This window comes from Callionymus lyra, chromosome 8 (assembly GCF_982586985.1).
Source record: "Callionymus lyra chromosome 8, fCalLyr1.hap1.1, whole genome shotgun sequence".
Classification (NCBI taxonomy): Eukaryota; Metazoa; Chordata; class Actinopteri; order Syngnathiformes; family Callionymidae; genus Callionymus; species Callionymus lyra.
Window position 1 is genome coordinate 20,212,280 of NC_141825.1, and position 21,545 is coordinate 20,233,824.

General features: G+C 38.5%; 2 protein-coding genes across 2 annotated transcripts in view; one reads left to right on the forward strand and one right to left on the reverse strand.

The window, feature by feature from the left end:
• Window positions 1-400: 400 nt before the first annotated feature.
• ttc38 (tetratricopeptide repeat domain 38) lies at window positions 401-14,992 on the forward strand. The gene is made up of 14 exons (XM_087796947.1): window positions 401-482; window positions 1,753-1,830; window positions 1,891-1,972; window positions 3,356-3,527; window positions 3,703-3,876; window positions 5,818-5,893; window positions 7,100-7,219; window positions 7,348-7,407; window positions 7,619-7,657; window positions 10,518-10,599; window positions 12,044-12,209; window positions 14,040-14,199; window positions 14,458-14,531; window positions 14,587-14,992. Exons 1-14 carry the CDS (start codon window positions 453-455, stop codon window positions 14,672-14,674), a joined length of 1,401 nt encoding a protein of 466 aa, XP_087653073.1. The 5' UTR covers window positions 401-452; the 3' UTR covers window positions 14,675-14,992.
• Window positions 14,993-15,095: 103 nt separating this feature from the next.
• Window positions 15,096-21,545, reverse strand: part of tspan33b (tetraspanin 33b) — a 31,967-nt gene continuing 25,517 nt past the window's right edge. The window contains exons 5-8 of the mRNA XM_087796948.1: window positions 19,915-20,010; window positions 19,585-19,713; window positions 16,877-17,038; window positions 15,096-15,163 (exon numbers count right to left, since the gene is read on the reverse strand). Coding sequence (XP_087653074.1) covers window positions 15,098-15,163; window positions 16,877-17,038; window positions 19,585-19,713; window positions 19,915-20,010 — 453 coding nt within the window. The 3' untranslated portion in view covers window positions 15,096-15,097. The remainder of the gene's footprint in view (window positions 15,164-16,876; window positions 17,039-19,584; window positions 19,714-19,914; window positions 20,011-21,545) is intronic.

The following is a 21,545-nucleotide window of genomic DNA, read 5'->3' on the forward strand; positions in this document are numbered from 1 at the left end:
ACGTGAAATTAATGTAATTTTAATCTTAAAAATCTTAATCTTAAATCCACACAAAACGCTTTCTTTAAACAACGTAATAAAACCACTCATAGTTGTAAACATGTTTTTTTAAACCACAATTGTCTTTTGTTGTAGTTTGTTGAATCTTATTTTAAAGACAATGACGAGAATCGATTAAGGAAATGGGTCACGTGATCGCGGCAGGGTGATTATTATTTTTTATATGGACTTTATTATTTTTATATCGTGTTATCGAAATAATACGTTGTTACTGTTAATGACTATATTTGTCGTGTACGTAAATAACATTAAACATTTGGATTTGTATTCGAAGCCACCGTGCTCTTATTTTGAAAGCGGATGGTGACGTGAGTGTCGACGTTGACGCTGCTGCTCGAAGGATAAAAAAAAGAAGTACAACTTGTTACACAACTTGTTGCTACTCTAGTACCATGGATGCCAGGAGCTACAGGGACTGTCAGGTAACGTTACGAACTAACCTCAGTTTTCATCACATAATATTGTTTATAATAATGTCGCTAACTTGTTGCTTTTGCGCTTTTAAATGCACTTTACATGGGATGTGTTGCACAGTTCTGAGCGTTAAAAGTTTGGAACTTGTGGTTATTATTAAAAGCACATTATATTTGGTTTAACGAGTAGATGGTGTAATAATATCGTTTTATTAAAATATCAAAAATGCAATTTTTTTCATAACGTATTAAATAAACGGCACATTTATAAAAGTTGATGTTCCCGCTATAAAATGACGTCATCGTGTGTTTAATACACATTTTAAGTGAAATATTTCGCATTTAAACACAATAAAGTGGTTTTAATTGTGACATGATTCAGTGTGTGTGTGTAAAATCGTGGCGGGGACGATTATTTGAGTTGGTTCTGGTAGTAAAAAAAAAACTGTTACGTCAATGTTGTGACGTTGCAAGACACAGATTTTATTTTCACCTCTAAAAACATCATTTTGATTCAAAGTAAGAATTATAATTTGTAAAGCAGCTAAAACAAGTTAAAACAATGGTTTGTTTAATGCACATGACTGCAGCAGGATGTACTCAATACAATACAAAAACCTCATTGTTTAATTAAAATAACGCAAAAATGTCTTTCCCAGTAGTTTTTTTTGCATGTCAATTCGGTTTAATAAACAATATTGTTAGACAAATAAAAGTAAAAATTCTGTTTTCACCTCTCAAAGGTTGTTTTTTCCCCCGACAATACTCAAAAAAAACTGTGGAGTCAATGTTGTCATGTGTTTAATGCACAATATGTGCAGCAAAACAAAATGACAAACGCAAATCTATCTTTTCTAAGTTGTTTTATTTCCCGACAATTAAAAAAATAAAAAGTTCAAGCAAGAGTTCATTGCACAATTTTGCAGCATGACTTACACAAATACTCTCTTTTCTCTAAAAAATTCCATTTTGGTTGCAGAAAAAGGCAAATATATCTTTGTAATTTGTTTTTATTTCCCTGTGTGTTCGCCGTCTGCCTGTCGTCAGGCACTCTCGACACATTACCTAACCAAGCAAATGGCTGTTGTTTGCTAAATGGGTCTGTTTGGCATTTACTTCAGAAGGATGTTGGAGGTTTTCCATGCAGGGTTTGTCGAGGGCACTCTGTGTGGGAAGGTCATGCAGGGACACCCATGCTGAACACCCCCTTCATGAGATTTATCATTTGAAAAAAATGATTTAAAGTTTTTTAACATACATTTTTGTGTGGATTTCATAGGCATGGAGGGCGGAGGGTCTTCCCATGTCCACCACCAGCAACGAGGCTTGTAAGCTGTATGACGCCATCCTCCACCAGGTGACCCCTTGTATCTATAAACGCGCTGACGGACCCGTCTAATCCAAATCATCTCCGCAGCTGGTCCAGTGGCGCAACGATGAAACCCTGGGCGGGTTTGAAGGATGCATGTCCGCCCTGAAGACCGCCGATCCCAACTTTGGTGAGGGAACAACACGTTCGTCACAACTGCGTGACGAGACCACGTCGTGATGATCCTTTTATAAACCTGATGATCATCCACATGACTTAAGTAGAAGCTCAAACAAAACAGGATCAAAATCCTGTCACTGGAATCGTGCTGTTCTGTTTTTTTTAATTAACGCTGTGTCATCATAACGCAGTTGTTTTTAGCGATCAAGTTCCTCTTTAATCCAGCGATAAGTTGAATAACTCCCAGGCTGAGACACACATAAATGAGTCAAATCCAGCCTGAGTTAAGTCATTGAAGTCCACAGGCTGGATGGTTGGCTCAAAATTGAGATAAGGAACAAAGTTTATGGTAAAAAAAAAGGATGTTTCTGAAAACTGTTTATGTTGAAGGAGAAGAAAAGAAGGAATAGTTAAATAGTTGAGCCTCAAAGAAAGGGAATCAGACTTCCTGTTCAATATACATTTAGTTTGGCCCTTTTTCTTGATAAATAAATCACTTCCTATATGAACGAGCTCCATCGCCCTCTTGTCAACAATCATGGCCGACCTATTGGAGATGGTTCTGACCTACGACCTCTCGGTCTTTTCTCTAGAGTTGGATCCTTATGGAGGTTTGTCTTGATGAATGTAGGAGAATTAAAACGGACATTAATCTCTTCTTCAAACAGAGAGTTTCTGCAGGAAAATAGATCAGAGACAGTTCACCTGCTGTCAAGAATGAACACATTTGAATAGTTAACCCGGTCAAAATAAACGTCACTCTCCTTTGTTACGACCAGACACATAAAATGACCCGTCAGGTTCGACAAGTGTGTTCTGGATCAACACAGAGCAGCTGCACTGATTCGTTTACTCCACACATTTGCAACAACAAAAAAAAGCCGTCGCATTAACTGTCACCTCTGATTAGTAACTTATTTGAGGTGACGAACTTGTTAACCTGCGACTCAAGTGTTCTTTTATGAGTCGACTAGTTCTAACGGCAGATACCGACAGCTATAAACAAAAAAAAAAACTCTTTCAAGATAAGAGCGCGAAGAGTTATCTTGTTGAAAGTCAGCGAGAAAGTGTTTTAAAGTCTAGAAAGCTGCTGACGACTGCTGTTTATTTTAGCCACGTTATCCAAATAAAATTGTAATAACGGGTAACACGGCAGTAATACGGCTAAATACTTTTTTCAAAAGTCATCTTATCTTATAATCTCTAAAATATTTTGTCCTAGTTTTGCATTGAGTCCGTTTTACGCTGCCGTCTCACCATTGATTCATCGATCACACAGAAGGAAGTTTGGTTGTCTTCAGGTGACGTGTCACTTCCTGTTAACAACCTCACAGCTTGTTTTGTCGTGTGTAACATTTTCCGAGTCGCGCCTCTTAAATCAGATTTCTTATAGTTATGGGCAACGTGGTCAACACGGGGCTGGAGCTGATCGGAACGTCCACCTGTGGTCGGATCAACCCTCGCCTGGCTGAGGACGTGAGGCGCACGGTGGAGCTGGCCAAGAGTCAGGACATCACCCCCCGAGAGCGTCTCCACGTCAAGGCCATGGAGCTTTTCTCTCAAGGGTAAGAAAACATTGTACTTGCAACAGCAACTGTTAGCAGGTTCCCAGGTTCTCACGGACGTTAAACTGTTAAAACCATGAAGTGTTTGTTGTGTGTTTATGGATCTGACTGTTAATGTTGAATCTCCATTTTGTTTCAACCGTTATTTCACCGTCATTGTTCTGACCCGTCGCAGCAACTTCACCAGAGCCGGCAACGTGTGGGAAGACATCCTGGTGGACCATCCCACGGACCTGCTGGCCCTCAAGTTCGCTCACGACGGCTACTTCTTCATGGGACACCAGGTTCAGATGAGGGACTCTGTGGCCCGAGTGCTGCCTCACTGGAAACCACACATGCCTATGGCCGGGTACGTTTGACCCAGTTTTATTCACCTCCCGTGTGAAAGAACTGACTTGATTCTTGCTTCTTCTGAAAATGTATGTAAGTAAGTAAAATTTGTAGAGCGCTTTTCTAGACCAGGGTCACAAAGCGTTTAAACAATCAGTACAATACCCAATAAAATAGATGATTAAAAGGTCAAGACAACACCGAGAACAACACAGGAGTCTCAGAGAATCAAGGAAAAGCCTGAACAAATAAAAACGTCTTCAGATGTTTCTTGAAGGAGTCAGTAGATCATCAAACACAGAGGGAGAGGAAGATCGTTCCAAAGCTTAGGAGCAACAGCCTGGAAGGATTTCTCTCCTCTGGTCCTGAACCGTGTTCAGGAACCATCAGTAGATTCTGATCCACAGACCTCAGAGCCCGAGCTGGGGTGTAAGGCTGGATCAGATCACTGATGTAAGGAGGAGTCTGACCATGAATAGATCTGAAAGTAAGAACCAGAATTTTAAAGTTAATCCTGAAAGAAACTGGAAGCCAGTGAAGAGTTTTAAGGATCGGAGAAATGTAAGTTCTTCTACTAGAGCGGGTCAGAGTTTTGTATGAACTGCAGGCGAGACAGATCCTTCTTGTTAAGACATGAAAACAAACTCATAAAACTAACACTTTTTTTTGTTGCCAAAAATGACTACAGCATCAAAGAAACACAATATAGAGAAGACTCTTATATTTGAGACACAGAGTTGATTGTGTATTGATGAAAAATACACGACACAAGTTTAATTGATCAAGTACAAATCATCTAAGTGTCTTAAATATAAGACTGTGTCTTCTCTTTGTGTTCCTTTGAAGCTGCACTCATTATTTTCATTCCACAAAAAAATGAAAGATTAAGGTTGTTCTTTAATGTTGGATTAGACTTGTGTCGTGAACGAAACAACTCATTGTGCGTTTGTTTCAAGTAAACAAAAGAAAAAAAAAAAAAACATTTTTATGTCAATACAAATGTGTGATTTTCAAATTAAAATAACTTCATGTTCTCTTTCCTATTACTGAGAATTATTGAGAAACATTCATTTTCAGTGAAAGGTAAGGTTGGTGTTCATTAAGACGTTGTGAGCATGCTCATTTAAAAAAAAAATTTAAGTTCAAACCCACGCTTCCAAATCTACAATATTATCTTCTTCTTTTTTTTTCTCTTTTTTTTTACCACAGCTCTTACAAGCCGTTTTAAATGATCGGATCGATCAATTTAAATTCAAGTACTGTACGTTCCAAACATGACTCCAATGTTTTACTTGTGTGTTCGAATATTTAATGAATTGTACATTTCCAGCAACAAAGTGAAAAGTTTTACTGGAAAAAAACCTAGATTTTCAGTCTTCAAATGAAATAACAACAGTTTTAAAACCTTCTTTACTGATTGTCTGCTCGTCACTAAAAAAGTATTATACTAATAACAGGAATTAGATTATTTTCAACTCACATGTTTTTGTCTTCTTGTTATTCACTGAGATCCAAACCAACTTTCACATGAGCCTCAATGAATGATGGTCTTATCAGCTGTTATTCAGGGTCATTGGCAGAACACAAGCGCCCTCAGAGTTTAGCCAACAACTCTTATATAACTCTGGCTACATCCTTGACAAGTTTTGGCATGTAGACGATCAGTTCCTGAACGTTATGTCATCACTTTTTTTCCCCCGTGTTGCTGTTCAAGCTTCTTCCCCGTCCAGCTGTCGGCGTCGTTCCTAATGTTCGCTTCAAGCTGCGAGCGAGAGATCGACGGCAGCAGAAGAATGTTTGTCTCACAGTCGACTCGAGACTCAAATGACTGTAAATGATCAAAAAACACGAACCATTGAGCTGTAATTTGAAACAGTCACGTTGTGTCACGACACGTCAAACCATATCTTCGTTCGAAACCCAAATGTCTCACTTTGTCATTTCTCTGTGGATCCATCAGTTATCTGAACGGGCTTTATTCCTTCGGCCTCCTGGAGACACGCCTCTACGACCAGGCGGAGAAGGTGGCGATGGAGGTGAGAGTGTTTCTTCTTGTTGTCTGATGTTGTCGTGACCTCCTGTGGTTCAAACTTCAAGTGGCGCGAGAAGCTTTTCCTTCCACTGTTGTTTGAGCATTTAAGTCTTATCTCTGACAGATGTTTCCTTGAAAACAAACTGTTCTTGGAAGAGGGTTCAGGAGAAAAACCAAACACACTCTGTTATATAAAGTGTTATTTGGATGAACTATCTCTGCAAGCCTTTACAAAACTGAACAAACATAATTTTGATTTATGTGTGTGAGAAAAAGTGATTGTGATCTAATTGTTTAAAAGTAAAAACTGGAGAAAAACACCCACATTTAATTAAAAATAAATAAATATATACATGTACATTTTTCTTTTGTACTGTTTAGACCAGGGAGCTCGCACTTGGCAACAGAACTTTTATCCAACCTAACTTATTAATGGTGCACACAGAACGGCAACATCCCATGATGCATCCCTGCCCAATAACGAAAGCTTATTGTTCACTACAGAATTGAAAACGTATTAACACACTTGTATAAGGAGTAAGATCTGTTTTTTTTTTATAATAAAACAAACAAAATGATTTGCGTTTGATCGCTTGGAATGTAGTCTACTAGAGTCACAGACGTTCTTGGGAAAAAACATCACGTCAGTTATATGAAGCTGAAGCTGCAGCGAGAGAGATTTGCCGCTTTTTCGGATGTTTTCAAGTGTGTATTTTTGGACGAAGAATTGGGAGCAACATTCACGACCGTCACTGACATTCATGTATTTCTGTAACTCCAAAAAAAAACACGGATTAATTTTAAAAATCCTCCCAAACCTTAAGTCGACATGAGTAACAATAGAAACGTGTTCAAAGTCGTCAAACTTCAAAGGAGGTTCAGACACCCGTGTCATGTTGACCCCATATATCCACACACACTTGCAAACTCTATTTAACGCGCAGGAAGTCGACAGAAAAGTGAGCTACATCAAATGTATCAACTCTACTTGGTGTGGATTAAAGAGAGCGAAACATGAAGAGAATAAAAGCTCCTTCAAGGACAAAAAAAAAACTCTCTCAGGAGAAAAACAACTCGAGGGAGACTCTGACGAACACCCGACAGTTTTTCAAATTTGAATCCAGCCCCTCGCTCGAGAGGACAAAAACTGTTTCATCCTGTCCTCATAGTGACCCCCCCCCCCCTCCTTCCTTCCTCCATGTTTTATCAGGGTCTGGCTCTGACTCGGACGGACGCTTGGGCGGTCCACTCCATCGCCCACGTTTGTGAGATGAGAGCGGAGTTGGACAAAGGCCTGAAGTTCATGGAGAGTCGAGAGAACGACTGGCAGGTACAAATAAACTTGTTCATGTTTTTCTTTTTCTTTTTTTTAAAGTTTGGAGACTTTCTCGGAATTAGTGCAGCAAGATATCGCCCTCGAGGTTTCATATTTCAAGCCTGTCGCTTTTTTAATTCCAGGGTTCTGACGTACTGGCCAGTCACAACTACTGGCACTGGGCTCTATACTTCATGGAGAAGGTAAAGATTGTAATGAGTTTTCTCGCTCAAGCGCGCTGTTGGCGGTGCGCTTGAGCGAGGAACTGGTATTTATGATTCCTCGTCCTCCGGGGTAATTTAAAGTCTGCGCTTGATTATGTGGCAGAATTAATTTGTCTTTGCATCTGCCAAACAAAATCCATCAAAGTAAACGAATCCCCGCTGACAAGTCATTCTCTGATCACCTCCGCAGGGCGAGTACGAGTCGGCTCTGCAGATATTCGACTCTCAGGTGAGTTTCACATCAGCTCGTGGACATTTATCTATCGTTTTTAATTCATCATTTATTTGAAATATCAGGTCATATGATCACATTTGATTCCCTAAAATATTAACAATCAACTTTGTTTTGAAGTGTTTAAATAAAGATATGTCACAGTACAGATTGGAATCCAGTAGGATTTCAGATCCTACTGGACATATGTCCAATATTTTTTTTAAATGGGTCATTTTACAAAATTGTGTGTCCATTTCATTAGCTGTGGAAATGTTAGTAGTGGGCTCTGAGGAGGCCTCCTTCCGTTTTTGGCACTTTTCATGCCCGGCACCAAACAAAATGTACATCAAAACGTGCGGTTTGATCGGATTTGCACGTTCTGATATTATTTTTATCACCAGAAAATACATTTTTCACAATGTAAGTTGAAAAAAACTGAGATAAATTTCCCATAAGGAATTAATGGGACGAGCTAGCAAACGTTTTTTCAAGCATCTCCTGCTCTGGCACACATTCACCTAGAAACACCATTCACACTTTAAAATGTAGATAAAAGTCCAAATTATCAACGTGAGATTTTACTCTTCTGTAGCTTTTATAGTTTTTTCCGTCACTGCCTGCTCTTGCGAGTTCCCGGTGAGGATTTTTGTAATTATATTATGTCACACCCTTGATGCAGTTCTAAAATAATAGTATCATTTCTGAAAGAGAAATCAGGATCTGGACCAGAACTCATCCTGCAGTCTTAGGTGTTCACTCGAAGTCTACACAAATGTTACTCACTTTAATGGCATGTGTTGAAACGCTAACAAAGCTAACTGTTAGCGATTAGCATTCCTCAAGTTTCTATTGACAGTTGAAGACGAAGGTTGAGTCGAAATACCAGAATTACTTTTCTTAAGGAAGGTTGGTGTTGTCTTAACGCAAATATAAAAGTTTGCTTTAGAAGTAGAATTTAGCATTTATTGACGTCACAGGTAAAACCTTGGCATCAGAAGAAGAAGGTGTTTTTGAAGATCCAAAAGTTTAAATACTCACCCTCATTTCGACTAAGAGTTGGGATTATTTTCAGAATAATGATAATGTGATGATAATGTTCCTTTTAGAGTTATTGTGAAAAATGTATGTTCATTTTAATGTAGCAACTGGCGTTCAGTTCGTCTTCATCTTCATCCAAAAATACACTTAAAAAAATCTAAATATCTACAAACTGCTCATCTGTAACGTCCATTGTGTACTGAAGGAGAATTGTTCTGGAAAAACTTAAGTAAGTACTCGCAGGTAAACATCGCGAGCGCTTCGAGAGTGCATACAATCTACTGTCTACACAAAGCGTCTTTTTAAAATGGAATTGAGAGTGAGTAGAAAATGAGGGAAGTTCGGGTGAACTATCCTTTTAAGTGTGTGTTCTGAAGGACGTCTGAACGTCGGCTCAGGGTCACACACTCTACCAGACTTTAGTTGTCTTTGTTATTTTCTGAACAGACGGAGAAAAAACACATCTTTCTCACAGGAACACATCCTTGATGAAGCCAGGTACCAGGTGTTAAGATTAGATTAAATTAGTTGAAGAATGAAATAAACAAGGTTTTTTGAATCAACATTAATAGTTTGAGGATTTAGTTGGTGGGAATAGGTGGGTAAGAAAATATTGACATGGTGTTATATCGCTTTTACTTTGTTGATATTCAACACTAGTTTTTATCTATTGGCTTTCAAATCAAATTTAAATATTCATTCTATGATTTAAATATGAATAACGTGTTTAAAATAATTCCTTTTTTCAATTTCCAATAACAAATAATCATAGCGTTTGTTCGCTTTTTGTATTTCACTTAAACTTCCGTCATTACGTTCTCTGCAGCTAAAGGAGTGTCAACAGGTTGGACAGATTGATCAGGCTGGCTCTGTGGTTGAAATGAAGCTGGACTCACTGGTGACAGTTGCTGAGAGGAGATCAATGAACAAACTACTGTCCATCATGGATGATGACAGTCATCCTCTCAGCACTGTCATCAGTGAGCAGAGAAGCAGAATGAGTGCACGAATGCTCCTACCCAGGTGCAAAACAAATAGACTCAGGGACTCATTCATCCCTCGGGCTATTAAATTGTAAAGTGAGAGTATCTGGATGTTCTGTTCTATGTTAGTCTTTGTATCCTTTGTCTTTGTTGTTTTTCTTTGAACTATGTTCTTTGTCTTTATCTTTATACTTAGATTGTGTCATCTTGTTCTTCCTCTTTTTGTTCTTCTTCTTATTTTATTTTTATTTATTATTTTGTATTGTTTATGAAAAATTGCTGGCTACTGGAAAAAACAATTTCCCGAAGGAGACCTCCTGAGGGATCAATAAAGTTTTACCTTACCTTACCTTACCTTACCTTAAAGGAACAATTAAATCCCGCTAGATCATAGCAGTGACTGAGGCTGAGAGGATACAGTCGACTCCGGCCGCTTTTAAAGCTGATGTTTTAACATATTTTAGTTTCAAACTCTGTAAAGTCTGCAACACCAGAGTCAAGTACTTGACAATACTACAAATTTATACTTGTTACGATAGTATCGCAATATATCGCATTCATCCCTGTATCGTGATACGTATCGTATCGCCAGATTCTTGTCAATACACACTTTAGGAGAAAACGGTGATGTTTTCCAAGAATCTCAAAGTGACAGATGAAAAGGACGTTCTTTTCTTCTTTCATCCGCGTGGTTACTTAACACACTTATCACACACACACACACACTCATCACATCAAGTCAGGCAGAACTCCATCTATGATTCAGTGTCTCCAGTACGTGACCGCGTGGGCGCTCACATGTTTCCATCCCCTGAGTTTACATGGAACCTGTAAAACTTTTTCTTTCCTGGAAGATTTTCAGACGCTGCAAGCTAACAGGATCCATGCTGGACACCGTCGACGCCTCGTCGCTGCTCTACAGGCTGGAGATGGAGGGTGAGACGCACACAAACACACTCTCAGTCCCAAAACACCCTTTACTTGGCGTGAGACACGTCCTTTAAACAGGGTCCTTTTGTTTTATCACATGATCAGAACCGAGACTGTCCCTGTGCTTTAGATGTTCACAGTTATGATATATAAATGGACAAAACTTCACTTGCAAATAAATGCAATTTACTAGTCGAATACTCTCTGTGTTCAGGGTTATTTTTTGTTTCTAACATATGAGAAGATTTCTCCCTTAAACATCGCTCTCTCTAGTTGCGTTAAGTATGATTAACACATTTGTGTACATTTGTCCGTTAACGCAGCAAAACATTTTCCGATTTGAAAATAATATCTTTTCTGTGATGATTTATTTTATTCTTAGATGTTTTCTCACTTTTTTTCTACTATAGAGTGAAGACGAATCATGACTAATGCAGGTTTATTTCAGCTAGTTTCTTTTTCATTTAGTATATTTAATCTTAGCGTGTATATGCAAATCTACATGCTAAGGTAACTGTGACCCAACTCATTTTCACAGAGGTATGAAGATGAAAACAAGAACGGGGGGAAAAAAACAATCTTGTTTTTTCTTCTCTTGTGTTAACACTTCTTCAACACATTTTTATTTTCCTTCACTGTTAATTTAAAATATTCATCCGTTCAGATGAACATTTTTCAAGGTCATGATAAAACATATAAAGTTAATTTATTGTGATTGTATTTTAAAACTTCCGAACTTCATGAATCTGGGTATTGTAAGTCTCTAAACATGGACACTAGTGTATTTCATATGATATAGTTTTGTTAGTTCATAAAATATATTTTTGCTGGTTTAAACCATGCTTGTTTCTCGGGGTCAAGGTGACCCGAAGACCCGAAAAAAAACGTGTTTGTGGTATTTCTTGTGTTGCCTTTGGGTCAAAATGAATACCACAAACATAATTTGTTTTCGGGCCTTCGGGTCAACTTGACCCAGAGACAACACATGGGATACCACAAACACATTTGTTTTCGGGCCTTCGGGTCACCTTGACCCAGAGACAACATAAGGGATACCACAAACACATTTGTTTTCGGGCCTTCGGGTCACCTTGACCAAGAGACAACACAAGTTAAGTCCTTTTTTTGTAACCAAAACATTTCCTCACTGTGGATTTACGAGGCTGAAAAACACGTAGATGTTTTATTTAACGCTGACATCAGTTTGTGTTTTACAGGTTCTTGCTAGTTTTCAATATATATATTTTTTTAGTAAATTTGACTGAAACAAATGTGTTTGTCAGGAGTGGTTTTTTTTAAAAACGAAAGCAATCTTTCAGGCAGACATAATCAACAAATCAGATTTTTATTTTATTTTACAGTTTTTCTTATGGTAACACATGATTGAAGATGTTGGTCATTACTGTCCGAGGACTTTGTGTAAATAATGACGTCCATGTTTGTGGCGCAGGTGTTTGCGTGAAGGACCGTTATCGTGAGCTCTACCAGCTGACGAAGCCTCACGGCGACGACCACGTGACCATCTTCAACGACCTCCACTTCCTCATGGTGTCGCTCGGCGCCAAAGAGCAGGCGGGCAGTCGCCAGCTGGTGGAGGGTCTGCGGGACTTGTCCAAGTGAGTTCCTCGTCCCCCCCCGGCCACGTTACGTAAGAGAAGGCTGAGCGACTTGTCCATCTTTAATGTGTTCGGGCTCCTCAGAGGGCGTCGGTCGTCCTCCCGGCTCAGCAAAAAAGACCAGTTTGAAAGCACGTACGCTGTTATTTGTGCGATTATGCAACAAGAGTTTAGACGTGATGCAATATTCAGTCGGTGCTCTTGAGCAATCGGATGTTTTGAGGCCTGAGCCTTGAATTCATTAGGTTTTTGTCAAACAAAGATGTTTCTCGTCTTCCAAACGTTTTTTTCTATTTTTTCCGGTTTTACATTAAGGCCTCAATTTGAGCTTCATCTAGTGTCGGTAAATCCTCGGTAAGCAGCAAAGCTGGAGGTCAGTGAACGCATCATAGATGGTCTAAATATCCCATCAGTGCTCTGGATGTGCGACGCGTCCTCGCTTGTGTTTGCTAACTGGAGCCGACAGCTAAGTTCCAGGTCACTTGTCTTTTAGTTCTGCAGCAGAGCTCGCCTGCACAACACAATGTTCTCTTTTTACATATTAAACATCAGGTGGTTTGACCGTGAAACTCAACACAATCGAAAGACTTGATCAGGTGGTTCAATATCATGGCTTTCTAAGAGCTGTTGCAGTGCATGATGGGAATTGAAGTCATGTGCCATAGTCAGGTGTTCCAGAAAACTCCTGAAAAATGATGTAAAGGTTAATCGCACATATCTTTTTACACACAACCCTGAGAGCGGATCACACAACTGTGTCTTTACTGTGTTTCCGGACCACAGTAGCTTTAGCTAAACTGTGTCTTCCTTGTTTAAATATGAGAAAATATGCTTATGATAGATTTACTTTTAGCCGTTAGCTTAGCAATAACAAGCGAAACAAGAGAAGAAAACTTGTCTTTTTTCTTATTGGTTTGTTACATTACATGTGATTCGTACGATTCCATCCATGTGGTTGTTGTCACGATGCATCTTCACAATCACACCTGGAAGACATTGAACGCAACATACAAATGCTCTTTGTCGTTCTGAAGAAACACATTTAACAAAGTGACATTTTCCGTTTCTGGAACAAAGTTTTTTATTATGTCCGTCATCTACACCACGTTATTCTCCCTGGAAGCTACAACGTAGTCCTTGTAAATTGTGTTAAAAGTGCAATATTTGTAAGAAATACAAATTGGTTTCATAATTTTTTTGCAATGTCGGACAATGTGAATGCTATGCTATGCGCTAATAATGCTATCAATTTGTTTAGCCTTCCAAACAAGATTTTTTTTTTTTTTTTTTAAGCGAAACAAAAAAGTATTGTTTTCCTTATTTATTCAAAAAATCGTAATCTGTGTAATTTCCAAAATTCTTTAAGCTCACCTTGTTTAGCTCATATTTTTTAACAAAAGTGCTAAAAGAAAACTTTAAAAGGATTTTATCTCTCTATTTATTCGAGGATTCATAATCAACAGTGTCGCCCAACTTTGTGCCAAAAGGAAAATAACGCTATGGTATGATTTTTTTTTTGCGTTCACAACACCACTCAAATCTTTATTTTGTTTTATTTATCGTAGAATGTAAACCTACTGACCCTTTATGTGACCCTTGTTTTTTTTTGTTGAAAAAAATAAAAATGACACGTACACAATAAATGAATACAAATCTTTTATTTATTTTTAACCAGCAGAGAAATCCTCTACTTTGCGAAAAGCTACTATCATGCTTTGATAATACATTTAATTGCTATGCTATGTATGCTAAAAATGCTATCTATATTTCTAGAATTTTCACGTGTATCTGTCCAAATCTGACTTCCTAAATCCTGGTGATCTTCCGCAGAGATCCGGGCGACAACGAGCAGCACAAGCTAGGCGGGACTCTGGGCATGTCCATGTGTCAGGCCATGATGGAGTACGATGACGGGAACTACGCCGCAGCCGTCGACCTGCTGTTCCCCGTGCGCTACCAAATGCTGGGCATGGGGGGCAGCGACGCGCAGGTAAAACCAGCGTCGCCCGTGAATTAAACATGTCCGCCCTCCAGGCTGCCCTCTTGTCTCGAGTAAATCAGAGACGTGTTGAGGAACAGGCCGGGGGTGAAGGAGTCCCTCCACGACGGCAAGATATTGTGGGCAGCGGCCAATGAATAATGGATCCGCGTTGATGGGCTTCATGCTTCTTGTGTTCTTTGTGTGGGGATACGCTCCCAGAGGCGCCGCGCTCGACACGTGTTCGCTAATGGCTTCTTCTGTTGTCAGAGAGACGTCTTCAACCTGCTGCTCATTCAGGCCGCCCTCAAGTCTGACAACACCCGCCACAAGAAGCTGGGAAGGTAAGGTCTTGGTCTTCTTCTCCTCTTCCTCATTGATTATTCATCCCCCCGTCAGATGCCTGCTGGTGGAGCGAGACGCCTGGAAGCCCAACTCTCCCATGACGGGTCGTCTGATGCAGCGAGCGCTGGCTCTTCACGTGTAGACGCGTGTCAAGGTGCAACACGACGCTACACCATCGATGCTAGTCAACACAACATTTAGCAACTATTTTAACTACATTTAGCAGCTTTTACATCTATGAGAGACGAGTAGACGAGCCAAATCTCACGCAAAAAAAACTTTTAATCAACCATCAAGTTTTTTTTAATCTCGGAAGTTGAAAATCACCTTTTTTTTTAGAAATCACAGAAAAAGGATTGTATACGATTTTAAAATGTGGTTTTATATTTGTAAATGTAAAAAAAAAAAGAATCAATCATCTGTCATGTTAACTATATAAACAGTCTTCATGGATACCTGACGACGAGTCGTGTGTTTGTCAATAAATATATTGTGTAGTTTCCAGTGAGATCATAAACTTCAGAGAGTCAAAGCCGTTCTTCTTCCTCCCGTCGTGTTCCTCTGCTCAGAACGAGGAAATCTCGTCTTGGATCTGAGAAATCAGGACCTGCGACAGCACGATACCTGCAATCTAGAGCAGAGCGCCGGCGTTAGATTACCCGTCAGAAGACTCAAGGGCGCAGGCAAGGTCGGTTTAGAAACTGGAGAAGCTCACGTTGAAAGAAATGTGAACTTGTTTGGTTCAGTCGGAGCGTCAGGTTCTCAGCACACAAATGACTTTAGTGTTTGGTGTTAATGATTAAAACCTTGTTAACATTAGTTAATGATTAAAATTAATTATAGACTCAAGGACTCATTCATTCCTCGGGCTATTAAATTGCACAATTCTGAGTTTGGGGGCAGAAGTAAAAGTATCTTGACATTCTATTCTATGTTAGTCTTTGTATCCTTTGTCTTTGATCTTTGTTCTTTATCTTTAGACTTAGACTTAGATTGTATCATCTTGTTCTTTCTCTTAATTTCTCTTGTTCTTATTTTTATAAATAATTGCTGTATTGCTGTGTCTAATTGGAAAAAAAAACAATTTCCCAAAGCAGACCTCCTGAGGGATCAATAAAGTTCTACCTAACCTAAAACCTTCAAGAACATCAACAATATAAACTAAATTAATTTGACAAATTATTAATAAATACAGGAGAAATGTAGATGTACAACCATAATAAGTCTTATAAAGAAAAAAACTACATAAAAATGCTCGAAAGGGAATTTCTTTGCCTTTTTTTTTTATTAGAAATGTCTAAAAAATTATTGAAATATATTTATATATTTAAATTCTAGATGCTTTCAAAAAAATAATAAAATGTGATTTATTCTGTTTAAAAACCTGAAATGTGAGACGTGAACTCTAGATTTATGGGAAATAAACCATTAAAATATTGTTGCAAAAATATCATACATATAATGTTTTTTTTATATTAAAAATATAGTTTCTTGAAATTATTTAACAAACCGGAAAGTAAAGTGCAATCAATCTCAGAACATCAACAAGTCAAAATAGAAAGATGTTGCTAAAATCTTTTTTTCATGATGAACATTTGAAACTGGCTGTTAAAGATTCAAAACTAGACAAACTAAAAGGAAATATTGTATTTTCTTTTCAATTCTAAATTATTAAATGAAGTTTAAAAAATAAAGATTTGAGCAGAGAATCTACAAGAAACATTCATACATGTTTCAATGGCAGTTTTACTGGAGTGGATGTTCTTGTCCTTGAAGACTCGAGAGTAAAAAAAAAAGAAAAGTTAGTCCACTCAGAAATAAAACGAGTGAGAGATGAAGGAGAAAAGTGACTCAGAAGGAGAGATTGTTCAAAGCCATGTTCGAGGGTTGCACGGATTATTCCGTCTAAACTGAGCCACATTAAAAATGAAGTTTGTGCGGCACAGAAGCAGAAACGAGGACGTTTGGGATGAAGGACTGAAGAAGAGGGTGAGTTTGATCGATGTTACGTGTAAGAATATGTTTCCACGACACAAAAACTTGCGTTTTCCCGACTTCCTGGTCGGATCTGAAGTGGCCTTCAGGAACATGCAAACAAGTGTTTGTGAGTCGGGAACGCCCCGAGGTTCCCTCTCAGCTCCTGCAGCCTGAGCGTGAATGAATCATGAGCTGCTGAAACTTTCATGAGCTCTTTTGTGCTGCTCAGGTGTAATCCTGCATGTGGAAGCAGCTGCAGCAGGACGGCCGCGCCGCGACCCGACAGCCTGTCACTTCCACTGCTCCGGTCGGCGGTGGGGGGGTTGAATCTGTTGTGTTTGAACCCCAGGGTTCCGAGGAGTCGTACCTGCGGCAGCGCCAGCGTCATGGCGGCGGCTCCGACCAGCAGCAGGTGCGACTCCATCCACAGAACCGCTCGGTCCGCACAGCCCACGGCGTGGATGGACTCGCTGGCCTGCAGGAAGGTCAGGGTCTGGACGGAGAATCCACACATGGTGTTGATGACCGTCTGCGAGAGAGAGAAACATTATGACCACCTGACGAACGCTCGTGTTGAATTCTTGCTGGAAAGTACATCCCTTTTAAGAAACACCTTAAGACGTTTCTATTTGTTCAGGCTTTTCCTTGAATTTCTCGAACTCCTATGTTGTTCTCAGTATTATCTTGATCTTTAAAGTATGTACTTTTTTGAGTATTGTTTTGATTGTCTAAGCGCTTTGTGACCCTGGTCTCGAAAAGCGCTATATAAATAAATATTACTTTTTTTTCTTTGTACTGAGCAGAGTCACGTTAAATAAGTAAAAACATTACATCACTGAGAGTATAAAAGGAAGACAAACAAAAACAAATAAAGAGGAGAAAAAAAAATGCACAATGATAAAATATTTCCCCACTCGAGTCTTGAACTAAATAAACGATGTCACATGATCACTCTGGCGGGGGAACCCAACCCTTTACTAAACAATGCACATCATATTATAAATATATATTTATTTAAGGTTGAGAGAAAAACGTTGTACTGTAGACTTTTAAGAATTATAGTCATTTGAAATAAAATTGAAAGATTTTTTTTCTTATCTAAAAAGATGACTTAATAATAAGTTGAATATTTTTGTGGTTTTAAGTGAAGCTTAAAAATATGTATACGCCTGTCTTTTCTCATATATATGTAATATCTTGTTATTATCTTGACATAAGGTTAAAATGATAAATCTAAACTACACATAAAATAAAAAATAATATACTGCACATATAAATAAATAAATAAATGCGTTCTTGTTTGTTTTTTTCTCGTGTTGCATTTCTCATCTAAAATTAATTAGTTTTTATTTTAACGTTGTTTTGGTGTTATTTAAAAACATTATTTCAGATGATTTTTAAAAATATAATCTATTATAATCTTGATTTTCTGGAACTACTGTGTTTATATATTTGATCTTGAAGTATATACTTTATTGAATATTGTTTTGATTGCTTTGCGACCCTGGTCTGGAAAAGCGCTTTATAAATACAAATTACTTACTTATTTATATCTTGTATTATAAATCTTATAAGATAATTTCTAGACTATCGACTTTAAAAAAGTCCACACACTATTTTTTCTATTTTTTTTATAACACAGGCTTCATTGTTATTAGGATTATTTCTTTTGGATTTCAGATACATTTTCTAATAAAACTCCTCACTGTCCTAACTCAACAGCTGTTTCAAACGCCAGCCGGCAGGTGGCAGCACTGCTCCAACTCTCCTTGTGTGTGACAGACTGATTCCTTATTGCTGCTGCTGTGATCCGTTTCTTCTGTGGTGGATTCAGTCTTGACTAGAGTGAGAAGATCTTTAGTGTCTCCTGCACTGGTGTGTGTTTGTCTACCCACGCATGCACCACAAGCTTGTTGCTGTGTGTGTGTGTGTCTCTATAGTGTGTTTGTGTGTGTGTGTGTGTGTGTGTGTGTGTGTGTGTGTGTGTGTGTGTGTGTGTGTGTGTGTGTGTGTGTGTGTGTGTGTGTGTGTGTGTGAAGGAGACAAATGTCCTGCATGATTCATGAGGAAAACCACAGGCAGGTCAGACTGAACTGTCTTGTGGTCCATCTGTTCTAAAATGACTTTGTTACTTTATTATTACTATTTATTTTACTTTATATTAAAGTCATCAAAACAAACCAGCTTGAACTTTAACGGACTGACCCTCAGATTACAATAAAAACTGCAAAAGTAAGTTTATATTAAATACATTTCTGGCTTTCAAAAAACCTGTTATCATAGTTCTTATTTTATATTTCAATAAAGTATGAGTAAAATATTTTCTTTTTAAAATATATCTTTATTCATGTAGTGTTTATTATTGGGTTTCAATTAAACCGTCGGCCACCAGATGGCGGCAGTCATTACGTACTTTGCAGCGAAAAGGAACAATGAAATCTTGCGGAATCCCAGCGACGACTGAGGATGAGAGGATACAGTCGACTCCAGCAGCTTTTGAAGCTTATTTGTGTTTCAAAACAAATGAAAGCAGTTACGACTTCATCAAGAGTAGATATGTTATATATATATATATATATATATATATATGTTAGATATGTTCTGTAAATTCTGCAACACCAGAGTCAAGTACTCGACAATACTACACATATATACTTGTTACTACAGTATCGCACAATATCGTATTGTTTTCCCAGTTGTGTGAGATGCAGATTCTTGTCAACACACACCTCTAGAAATCATTATTTCTCTGCGTCGCTCGCTAACAAACGCTCTGGACTGTCGTGGGAGTGCGAGGTGAGGCGACAGGACTCTCAGTCCGGGCTGATCTGAGGCCAGCGGGTTCAGGCCAGCAGCTGAAAATGCTGCACCTGCTGACACTGCAGCCGAGACCGACTCTCCAGGTAAGTGAGGAAGATGAGAAACGAGAGCGCGGCTGACAGCCAAGAGTGCAGTCACGAGCCTCAGCCCCAGTTCACCTCGCACTCCTTCACTATTTTATAGACTTTCCTGCCAGTGTGGAGAGTCTCCTGCCTCAGTCCAGTCGTGGTGATCCACGCGAGCATGACTCCTCACCTCCTCGGGGTCGGGGGTGCAGCAGGAGTAGGGAACGGCGCAGCGTTCTAAGCTGGGGTTCTCAAGAGTGCAATTAAAGTAGAGGTTCCAGGACCAGTCGCTGTAGCTGTTCCATCCACAGCACTTGAACTGCGGAAGAAAAAGAAGAAGAAGAAGAAGAAGAAGAAGCCGTTATTGCATCCTGACGGTCTGGGCGGCTCCCGCGAGGAATCCTCCCACTCCCACTCGGAAGAGGAGCTTCACGAGTGGAAGCACAAACACTGGCTTTCCTGGAGTCAGAGCAGGAACTCAAACATGTGCTCTACGTCCCCGTGAGTGTGAGGGTCAGACCTGCATCTGCATGAAGTCCATCAGGTTCTGCAGGTCCAGGTCGTCCCTGTAGTGCACGACGGCTTTCTTCACGAACCTTCCCAGAGTCTCTCGAGCCTGAGGAGGAACAAGCAGGAGAACGAGGCTAGAGGAACACAGCAGTTATGCATTTAATATCTACAAATGTAAACTTTTAGTTATTATTCGTACAGAAAATCCTATATAGAACTAAAGACTAACAAATTTAATTTAAATTCCCATTTTATTATCAATTTTCATATTTATTCTTCATCATGAAATGATGACCTTAAAACTAGGGCTTTTATTCTCTCATTTTAAAGTCGATATTTACATAAAAAAAACACTTAAATAATAATGTCACAAAAAAACTCAAATATTACTTAATTCATTTAGTCCATTTAAAGTGAAAAAAACAAATCTATTTGATGAAAAAAAAGTCCTGGCAAATAAAAATAAAAATGCTGCGATTCTTAATTCAAAAGGTAAATGCAACTATCCAATTAATTTGTTTGTTGCAATTCAACTTCTGGCCGATAAATGGCAGCAGTCATTACATCCTCCCCAGCTAAAGGAACAATGCAACAGCAGCTAGAACTGGGGACAGGAGGATACAGTCTGCTCCAGCAGATTTTAAAGCTGATGTTTGGTTCTGATACCGTTTTGTTTTTTTAATTCGTTTTTTTCATTTATATATTAAATTATAAATAAGTATTTGTTAACTATGTTCTTTCTTCTTTTTTTTTAATAGCTTTGACGTTTCTTTAAGAGACAACAAGAACACCAGATAAAATAAAGAGGAGCCAAAGTCTTAAGCAGGAAAGCTTTCACAAAATATCACAGAATAGATAAATATATTACCTCAAATATAGATTTGAAAAACAACCCAAAAAACTATAAGGTAAGTAAGTAATTATAATGTGTAATATAAAGCTTTCATATATCTTATATATTGTCATTTAAAACATGATAAAGATTAATTTATCACACCTGGGTCACAAAAAACAGTAAAAATTAAGAATTATTTAATTAAATTGAATGTATATTGATTTCTTTAATTTTTATGCATAATTTTTCCATTATTTATATGTAATTTTTATGTGGCCACCACAAAGAATTCCACAACACTTGTATACATATATTGTGAATAAGATTTTTAACGAAGATCTACTATTTATTTTTTTACAATTTTTTTTTTTCATTTTAAAGTCAAAATGGTTCAGTAGATTGTCCTTTTTTTTATTACAAATTGATAAATCACTACATTGTCTCTTAACAAATCTCAAGTTCTCTCCATGAATAGATCATCTGTGGGAACATGAACACACGACTGGTCGTTGCTACATTTTCACCTCATGAACCCTCCATGTTAAGAAGCTGCTTCAATACGATCCTAACATTTTCTTTCTGCTGCTTTTGTTCTGCGTATCGATCATCCCATACTTTTATGGTCCCGACGCTTTACTTTTACTGCTTCACACAACAGTAAACATCTCCGCGCCGGCCCGTGTTTTATTGGCCTCTGCCTTGTTATACATCACGACAACACAAACATGCTTTCAAAGTCCAGGCGGGAATCGTGTTGCAGACTCTGGTGAACTCTTTGCAAAATGCAAATGCAGGCGTCTATAGGT